The sequence below is a fragment of the Pteropus vampyrus genome, unplaced genomic scaffold (assembly GCF_000151845.1).
Source record: "Pteropus vampyrus isolate Shadow unplaced genomic scaffold, Pvam_2.0 Scaffold240, whole genome shotgun sequence".
Classification (NCBI taxonomy): domain Eukaryota; kingdom Metazoa; phylum Chordata; class Mammalia; order Chiroptera; family Pteropodidae; genus Pteropus; species Pteropus vampyrus.
Genome location: NW_011889021.1, coordinates 1,618,269 through 1,629,056, shown reverse-complemented (window position 1 = coordinate 1,629,056; position 10,788 = coordinate 1,618,269). Strand labels below are relative to the sequence as shown.

The following is a 10,788-nucleotide window of genomic DNA, read 5'->3' as shown; positions in this document are numbered from 1 at the left end:
CATTCAATGAATGTTCTCAAGAGAATGAACAGACAAGAATGGCTGGAGAACAATGTTCAAGGAGGGATTCAGTGGAAGAAGAGGCTGGTGAGGGACTCTGGCAAAGGATGTAGGGAGACCTATCAGGATTCTAGACTTACTCTTGAAGGTGATGAAAAGCCCCATTAAGTTTGTTAGGTAAGTAGTGTGACTCAGCTGTGTATGAGGACTGCAAGTCTTAGACCAGTGTGAGGAAGGTGCTAGGGTAAGCAATTAGGAGGTTCCTGTAATAGTGAGGCAAGAAGTGTCTGTGTGTAAGGCAGTGAATGCAAAGCAAGTGATAAACAGGAGAGACTAACCTGGTAACTAATGATGTTAGGGGAGAGGGAGAAGTCAGAGCTGAACCTGACCCCGTGGCATCAGTCTGAGATGGTAGCATACAGTAAAAAGATTCACAGACTCCAGAGTTCAGATGCTTCTGTTTAAATCCCAGAGCTGTCACTGCAATCTTGAGCAAGTTACTTAATCACTCTGTGTCTTAGCTTCCCCTTTAGTACCCTAAGGTTGTGAAAATCAAATACGTATTTTTTAATACACCAAGAACAAGGTTTAGCTCTTTACTATTATTACTCCTTGTAACCAACCATTGTTGCAGAAGGTTGAATTCCCCAAATGGTTCACCAAGTGACTGTCTCCTCAGGAGTAGGATGACCCAAATCTCAGACCTTCCCAAGAAGTGACAAAGGCATGTCAGAAATTTAATAATAAGAGTATGTAATAAATACAATAAATGTATGAAAGAGAGGATCACTTCAGGGGACAAAATTATCATCAGACTCAATGGGACAGGACTTTCTCTGTGGGGTCTTGTAAATATCTATTCCAGTCACGAGGGTTTTTTTCTTTCAATCTGTTGCTACTTTGCCATAGTGGTTTTCATTCAGCGTTCTTGCAGCATTGTAGAATGCCAGGAAAACTTTAAGTGCCGGGTCATTCATTTGTAGGGAGAAGGCTATAAGGAGGGCTGCCTGGAAATCCTGTAATTTAGAAATGTTCAAATCTTTGCATCCAAACAGAAAATGGAAATGGTGTCAGGTTTGTGCCAAAAGGAAAGTTGTACTTGCTATGTGCTTCCCTTCCCAGCCCTCCTGGGCAAAGGAGTACAACCAACGAAGCAGGCTTCGGAGCTGTCATCTACAGAACTTTTAGTAGACGCTGCAGCTTACCCTACCAGGCTGTCACCTCCCAGGAATATTGCCCAAACACTGCAACACAAATGCTCCTTTTTGCAAGTGAGGGCTCTGCAGCAAAGTTGGCACCTCGCCTTTCATCTGTCCTGAACTTTGCTGCCAGATTTCAGTGTCCTTGCTAACTTTTTAGCAAACCTTCCTTCAAAAATGTCCACTCTGTTTAACGATGGCTAATAGCTCCCTCCTTCCTCTTGAATCAAGTTCAATCTCTTTATCTTGACATTGGAGGATCTCAATGATTAAGCAATGAATTTTGGTCCCCAAAGACCTTCTAATCTCACACAGTCTATCTGTTTATTGTCTCCCCGGGCTGCCATCTTTACTCTTACTCTAAGCTCTCACTTCAGTTTTCACTCTTGCTACCTCCTTCACCTAGAATAATCTATTCTCTTTTGTCCATTTATCCAAACCCTACTACAGCCTTCAAGATATAAATGAACCTTTTCAAGAAGCTCTGGTGCTCTCATTATTCCAGTCCTTACTCATTCCTTTCTGACTAGCCATGCTTAATTTGTCCCCAGTTCATGTCTGCCTTGGGTTTGTTAACTTTTGCATACATATTATTATTATATATATATATTATTTTTATTTACACCAAAACTAGACTGAAAGTGTCTCGAAAGTCAGGACCATTGTTTCTACTCAGTGTCTCCCTCAGTGCTGGTATGCTCTGGGCACATGATATGGAATGCTGATTGGTTGGTTTCCCAAACACCACCTTCCACATGAAAAAGAAGGAAACTTGCTCGGCTAGTACTGTATTTCATGTTTTACTTAAAAGTGGAATATAATAGTATTCCCATTAAAATAAGAAATAACCGTAAATACTACCATTTAATATTCTACTAGAGATGATAGATAATAAACTAAAACATGAAAAAGAAACAAAACTATACTTATTCATTATGTCCCAAAAGCATGAAAGAACAAGTTATTAGAACGATCAAGAGAGTTTAGCAATGTCCAGATTCAAACTTAAGGTATAAGAATCAATAGGATTCCTAAACACAAGCAATCAATGATTAGAGAGGTATAATAGGGGAGAAAAAAGCCAAAAAAGGCAATAAAACTATAAAGTATCTATGGGGGAAAAAGTCTCATAAGAGTTTGCAACCTAAATGAAGAAAAACTACATTGCTTTGCTGAAGAACATAAAATACCTAAATAAATAAGGAATATTCCATGTTTCTGACTTTTCTAACATTAAACTACTAATTCAAAGCAACACCATTCAAAATCCCAATATAAGTTTTTATTGAATACAACAAACTTATTCTATGATTCATCTAGAATTATGAATCTGCCTGAATGGCCATGAACATTTTGAACCAGAAGATTCATGAACGATGACTTACTATCAAAACATAAAATAAAATTATCCTATTAAATGATGTGAGTTTCATGCAGGAATAGATAAAAAGATCAACAGAACAGACCTGGATACAAATTTTATATTTGATAAAGTAGTATGTCAAACAATCAGGGAAAGGACAAACTATTTGATAAATGGATGTGGGACAACTAACTAGCCATTTTGAGAAAAATAGGTAGATTTTGATTTCCTATCTGTCCTGGATGTCCTTGGCTTGCTTCTCCAGATACTTTCTCCATTCTTTGGCACCCTGGTCTTTGCCTGAGAGGAGAATCTATATCAATATTAGATGGCTCCGTCATCCTCATACTTGGGGCCAGGCCAAAGGGGAGAAGTGGCAAGAAATTAGAGGAAAGGGATGGGGTAGGAGTCCCAATGGGGTCACCTCAGGCTAGTTGCTTCCCTTAACCAAAAGTCTCAGCTTCAGGGAGGTGAGGGTCTTCTCTGCTTTGTCCTCTCTCTCCCCACCTCTTGCCCCATCAGTTCTGGGTGGTAAAGCCTCCTCTCGCTGTTGTTTTCATTGCATCGTTGTAAATAGACCCCTTATTAAACTGACCCTTTGGTACCTCGTTTTAACTGTGTCATCTATTTTTTATTGGGACTTATTCGTACCATATCATTCACAAAATTAAATTCCAGGAAGAAGAAAGACCTAAACTTATTTTTAAATTTGTAAAAATATTAAAAACATGGGAATATAGTTATAACCTTGGATATAGGAAGATTAATAAGGGAAAGGAGAAATTCATTTGATTAAAATCAAAATTTCAAATTTCTGGATAATTAGACACTCCTAAACATAGTTAAAAGAAAGGTAAAAAGAAATATTTGAAATTTATAATAAGATGTTATTATTTGGAATATATAAATATCAATTTAAAATACATTAAATATATATAAAAATTTATATTTCTATATTTACATATACTTATATGTATAATATATTTTTTTATAAAATATATTTTATATAATTTTATATTTAAATACTTTAAAATTAATTTTTCAAAGATATATTACTGAGAAGACAGATAAGAATATAAATAGGCCATTCACAGCAGAGGAGACAGAAATAGAATAAATATATGAAAAAATTCTTAATATTTCTAATAATCAGAAAAATGCAAATTAACATAAGATTTTTAACTATCAGATTGGTGGAACTTTAAAGATTGATAATATCAAGAACTGAGTGAGTAAGGCTCTTTTTCATAGAATGTTCAAGTTGGCAAACTTCTTGGAGGAAAATCTGACAGTGTCTATTAAAATGATAAATGTGCATCCCTTATGATCCCATTTCTTGGTATCAACCAGGGGTAAAAATTTGCATATTTGCTCAAAGAGGCATTTACAAGGGATGTTCATCATAGTATTATTTGTGATAGTAAAAAACTGGAAACAATTTAAATGTCCATCAGTTGTAGAACGAGTAACACATTCCCATTCCAGATTATATGCAATCATTTAAAAAAATAAGTAGATTTATGTGTCCTGACCGGAAAATCTCTCTAACATATTTTATTTAGTGAAAACTCATTCAAGTTCAGGACGTCACCCATGTAGACCATGATACCATTCGTGTAAATTTAAATTTTCACAATAATGAAAATGTGTTCTTTTATGTTTACTTATAGGAAGATAAATGCACAAATAAGTCTAAAGAATGTACACTAAATTGATATCTTTTGCTAACTTTGAGTAGGACACTGGGATTTATTGGGGGTAATATCAGGGATTTTTCATTTTTCTTAAATTCTGTACTTTTCTGTATTTCAGTACTTTCTGTAACTCTGCAACGTGAATGTACTTATGTCTTACCTATAGAAATTATTTCTTTAGTGAGTAGTTGTAGCCTATATTTAATTCCTCAGAAAAACCAAAGGAAGGAAGAACATGGGGCTTTAGAATTACATGGATGTATGACTTCAAGAAACTGGCCTAATTCTCTGGTTCCTGACTCCTCTGTAAAATGGGGTAGTTTGTTGTGAAGATTAAATCAGATACTAGATGTGCAGCTGAGTTCCTGGTACATAGACAATATCGGCTGACCTTTTCTCTCTCCTCCAACTGGCCCATGAGAACCTCAAGGGCCAAGAACGAACATACCTGAGTTGTCTGTGTATCCTGGATGCCTGAGCAGATAGCTCAGTTACATTTGTTGAAAAAATAAGTGTATACTCAAGCCACATTGGTTAACTTTTAATAAATAAACATATGTTCACATGTTCATTATTATGCCTTTATGGTTTCCACCAGGCAGATCAAATGCCTCTGGATTGTGGGAACAAAAAAATCAAAGAAAATCAAAGACCTAGGCCAGAAGGATAAGGGTTTTTAGAGCAGGAAGACTCATCACAGAGATCTGATGTTTTCCGACTTTCTTCTTCAAAGCTCCAGGCTCTATGGAGTGATAGGGTCACCATGGGCAGGGGTGTGGGTACTAGAAAGCCAAGCTGAGAACTGGTCTCCAGGCTGAGAAATTGAACATACTAATGGACAATGGCCAGGCCATATATGACAGTGATAATAGAACTCTTATCCCCAACCTCTGCAGCAACTGGTTTGGAAGGTCAAACCATAAGCTCTGAAGCTATCAGCCCACAAAGTTTAGGACTTGGTCAATGACTGATTTGACCAACTAATGACTAATTTTTGCCCCCACTGCCTCCTCTATTTCCAACTTGGGACCAACCGAAAAAAAAAGAGCCAAAGACACTCTCCAAACCAATTGCTTAAAATGTTTCACTTCTAGTTGACCCGCTTCCATCTTCCTTATGCCAATAATCTCCAATCGGAATGTTCCTGCAGTCTTCTCTTTTTTTTACTATAAAGCTTTCCCACTCCTCTGCCTGCCTTTGAGTCTCTGAAACGCTAATGATGGCAGCTGACTTCCTTGTCATATAGCAAGCTCTGAATAAATAGCCTCTGTTCTCATTTCAGTGGTCTTTCCTGCCCACTTATTACATCTCCCTGAATACCTTTCTATGACATATAATTTCAGAGGCACAGAATTGAGATAATGCTACGTTTCAGAGGAAAACTATTAGGTTGTTAACACCTGTTATCATCTGCTGTAACTCACCAAAAGGAGGATCAGGAGGCCCCACAGGAAGTGGCATAAGAGGGCAATTTTGATGGGGGAAGGAAGAAGATTGAATCATAAAGCAGAGCCGGAGGCTAACAGAGGTTACAATTGGATCTCAGGTCAGCCTAATGTGGTTTAAGGGTACCAGATATTAAATTTCAGATGGAGGAGGTCACAGATTATATTTACCGGGTTTGTAAATCTTTCTAAAGTAGCTCTAGTATCTTTACCTCTAGGAAGACAGACGGTGGCCAGGACAATCACCGAATGATGCAAATAGAGATTCCGGTGAATGATTCTGTTATAGCACTTCACCAATGATGTCCCATAGTCCTATTTTAGAGTCGAGATAACTGAGGACAGAGAAATGATGCAACTTGCCTGATGATTCAACAAAGCCACTTTTCTTACTGCAACCACATCGTGAAGTCTTTGATGGACCACAGGGAAGGGGAGTGAAGTGTTACAAGAATGCCATGCTCACTTACTTTAGAATGACACAGCCCGTTCCTGCTGGTGGCGCTATCCAGAACACTTGGATCCGCGTCCTCCTCCGTGGGGTGCTTTCAGTGACCGCAACGGGGCAGTTACTCATAAATTGTGTTTCTTCTTCATCTATGATCTACGGAAAACCAGCAGAAAATAAACACATTAAAATGAGCTTCGCTTTGGGAAGGCTCTTAAGTTTCCGAGTTGACACTTCCTTAATTTTATTTTTAAACCTGTCATTTTGTGTTAGCAGCTCTAGATCCCCAGACACCAGAATAGTGCTTGGCATACAGTTCCAGTCAATGCTTGTTGAATTAACATGAGGGCAAGGATTTGGCACATGTTCTCCTACGCTCTCTGGGACCAGGATCTTGTGTCAGCACTTTGAGGAACAGGCCACTAGGTGATGATCTTGCTCATTTCACTCAGATAAGCTGTGTCCCACTTTAGGGAAGGAAGAGAAGGATGGGAAGAGAAAATCCAAAGCAAACACTCTCTATATAGCTAGATTTTGTAATTCGACTACACTTTTAGAACTTGAAATTAAAACGTTAGAAAAAAAAAAAAGCACCCTTTTGGAGGAAGTATACCAAAGTACATAAGTCCCCTAGCTTCATAGCACTGCTTACTTGTGCAATCTCTACTTTCTTAATTTGTGCATTAAATTAGGCTCTCCCAAGTTACCCATAAAGGTTTCCTATGACATTGCAAAAGAGCTGGCAGCCATTCCCCAAAACTGCTTTCAGCATTTTTCTTGCTTGCTTCTGGGTCTGCTGCCAGTACTTGCCTATCTATCTAGTAGAACTATAGACTATTAGACCTAGAACGATCTTTTGGGGGAAATCATCTAAATTCTACTGGTCTTAAGTGCCAACTCGTTGATTGGTAGTAGCTATATAGTGTTAATGACATTAAGAGATACCACTTATTGAGTGTTTAGTACATCCCAGACACCAAAGTAAGTGCTTTTTTTCTGAATTACTCATTTGATCTTCAAATATAATCTGATGAGATAATTGTACCCATAATTGTATTTATTTTACTTTTAAAAATTCCTCTTCCTTTTAGCACAGCAGGTAAAAAAAATTAAATCACTTAAACTCCTTAGTTCATCATATATTTTCATCACAGGACAAAGTAAAGGCAATCTATTTCCTTCTGTTTATCTCTATTTTCTTTACCCTACTCCCATTTCCCTCCTTTATTTATCACCTACTCCTAAATATTTAATGTGTGTGTGTGTGTGTGTGTGTGAGAGAGAGAAGTTATATAGAATTGTTTTGTGAGTGTTTTAATGTTTCTTTCACTTAACCTTATGCTTTTGGAATTTGTCAATGTTATTACATGTGAATGTAATTCATTGATTCTTGCTGTTGTCTAGTATTCCACTGCATGTTTAGACCGCGTTTTACATACCCACTCTCTCAGCGAGGAGCACTTGGCTCTCTGCCTCCATAAACATTGCTGCAATGAAGATTCTCATGCTGCTCTACTTGCGGACCCATGTGAGAGTTTCTCAGCAATATAAATCATGTAGTGGGATTGCTGGGTTGTTGGGTTGTGGATATAACCATATTAATTTCACTAAATACTTCCAGATTGTTTTATAGAATGGCGATACCTACTTTTATTCTATTAGCTATACACAAATGTTCCCATTTCCCCATATCTTCACCAGTACTGTGATTGCTAAACTTTCTAATAGTTTTCAATCTGATAGCTGGAAAGTAGTATCTTGTTTTAATTGAATACTAATGAATTGAAGCATCTCTTAACGAATTTATCAGGTTTCTCCTTCTGTGAATTGCCTACTCAGAATCTTTGCCAGTGGATTTTCCTGTCCTTTTCTTGCTGATTTGTAGGACTTTCTAGATAAAAATTTCTCAACATTAACAAATATCTTTCTGTCACTCACAGGTTCATTTTATCTTTAGAATCTTTCATTTAACAGAAATAACTTCCATCTAGTCAAATTCATCAATATCTCTCCTCTGGCTTGCAATTTTGTGGTCTTGTCTTAAAAATTGAGATCACGAAGATATTCTCAATATTTATTCCCATTAGCTTTATAATTTTACCTTTCACATTTAGGCCTTCAATCTATTTGAAATTTATTTTTTAATATTATAGAGTAGGGATCCAACAGAATTTTCTCCATACTGTGAGCTACTTTTAAAAATTAATAAGCTTTATTTTTTTAGAGCAATTTTAGTTTTACAACAAATTTGAGCAGAGTTATGAGTTTCCACATTCTCCCTGTGCCCACACGTGCACAACCTCCTTTGCTATCAATATCCTGCACCAGAGTGGTATATTCATTACAATTAATGAACCTATATTGACATATCATTATCACCCAACCTCCATACTTTGCACTAGGGCTCACTCTTGGTGGTGTATATTCTATGGGTTTTGATAAATGTATAATGACATGTACCTACCATTGTACATTATAGTGTTGTACTGAAGGGTTTCACTGCCTTAGAAATCCTTTGTACTCTACCTATTCATCCCTCCCTCCCCCAACTCCTGGCAACTGTTAATCTTTTAATATAATCACTTATTAGTTCCAGGAGTTTTGGTCAATTTTTTTTCAGATTTTTCTATGTAGACAATCATGCCATCTGTGAACAAAAACCCTTTTATTTCTTCCTTCCCAATCTGTACACTCTTTATTTCCTTTTCTTATATTGGATTAGCTAGGACTTCCAGCATGATGTTGAAAAGTAGTGGTGAGAAGAGACATCTTTGCCTGGTTCATGATCTTAACAGGAAAGCTTCAAATTTCTTATCAGTAGGTATGATACTAGCTATAGGTTATCTTTGTAGATGTTCTTTATCAGGTTGAGAACATTCCTCTTTATTCCTAGTTTGCTGAGAGTTTTTATCATGAATGGGTATTAGATTTTTGTCAAATGTTTTTTCTGCATCAATTCATATAATCATGTGATTTTTATTCTTCAGCCTGTTAATGTGATGGATTACATTTATTGACTTTTGAATGTTGATCCAGCCTTGCATACCTGGGATAAATCCCAGGTTGTGGTGTATAATTCTTCCTATATATTACTGGATTCAATTTGTTAATATTTTGTTGAGAATTTTTATATCTATGTTTATGAGAGATATTGCAGTTTTCTTGCAATGTCTTTGTCTGGTTTTAGCGTTAGGGTGATGATGGCTTCATAAAATGAGGTAGAAAGTAGAAGATTGGTATAATTTCTTCCTTAAATGTTTGATACAATTCTCTACTTAACCAATCTGGGCCTGGTGCTTTCTGTTTTGGAAGGTTATTAATTATTGATTCAGTTTCTTTGTTACACATATGCCTATTCAGATCGTCTATATCTTTTTGTGTGAGTTTTGGCAGATTGTGTCTTTCAAGAAATTGTACTGTTTCGTCTAGGTTATCAAACATGTGGATATATGGTTGTTCGTAATACTTCTTATTTTTTTAATGTTCTTAGAATTACTTCTTTCATTTCTGATATTAGTAATTTGTGTTTTCTCTCTCTTTTTTTAGTCTGATTAGAGGCTTATTGATGTTATAGATCTTTTTAAGAGTCAGTTTTTTATTTTGTTGATTTTCTCTATTGATTTCTTGTTTTCAATTTCATTGATTTCTGCTCTATTTTTAAATTTCTTTTCTTCTGCTTACTTTGAATGTAATTTGATTTTCTTTTTCTAGTTTCCTAAGGTGGAAGCTTAGATTATCGATTTTACATCTTTCCTCTATCGTAATATATACATTCAATTATATACATTTTCCTCCAAGCACTGCTTTTGCTGCATCCCATAAATTTTAATAAGTTCTATTTTCATTTTCATTTAGTTCAATATGTTTTAAAATTTAATTTGAAGTCTCTTCATTGAACCATGTTTTAGTTAGAAGTGTGTTGCTTAATCTCCAAGTATTTGAGGATTTTCCAGCTTTCTTTCTGTTTTGATTTCTAGTTTAATTCCATGGCGGTTTGATAGCAGTCATTCTATGATTTTATTATTTTAAACTTGTTAATATGTGTTTTATGGCCCAGAATGTGGTCTATCTTGGTGAATGTCCCATGTAAGCTTGAGAAGAGTATGTATTCTGCTGTTGTTGGATGAAATAGTCCACAGATGTTAATTATTTCCAGTTTATTGATAGTGTGGTTGAGTTCAACTGTGTCCTTACTGATTTTCTGATGGCTGAACCTGTCCATTTCTGATAGAGGGGTGTTGAAGTCTGCAACTATTATAATGGTTTCAACTATTTCTCCTTGCAGGTCTTTCAATTTTCACCACACACATTTTGACACTATGTTGTTAGGCACAAACATACCAAGAATGGTTATATTTTCTTTGATATTAACCCTCTTAGGTGATGCTCCTCTTTATTCCTGATAAATTTTCTTGTTCTAGAGGCTGCTGTGTCTGAAATTAATATTGCTATTCCTTTTTTCTTTTGATTAGTGTTAGCAATATATTTCTCCATCATTTTACTTTGAATCTATGTGTCTTTATATTTAAAGTGAGTTTCTCGTGTTGTTTAAAAACAACACGGAGTTGGGCTTTGTTTTTTCATTCACTTTGAAAATCTGTCTTTTAATTGGTATATTTAGATTATTGACATTTAAGAC

General features: G+C 36.0%; 1 protein-coding gene across 1 annotated transcript in view; it reads right to left on the bottom strand.

Annotated features, from left to right (window-relative positions):
• SPON1 (spondin 1) overlaps positions 1–10,788 on the bottom strand; it is a 239,968-nt gene that overhangs the window by 171,475 nt on the left and 57,705 nt on the right. The window contains exon 3 of the mRNA XM_011374183.2: positions 6,172–6,305. Within this exon, the coding sequence (XP_011372485.1) occupies positions 6,172–6,305 (134 nt within the window). The remainder of the gene's footprint in view (positions 1–6,171; positions 6,306–10,788) is intronic.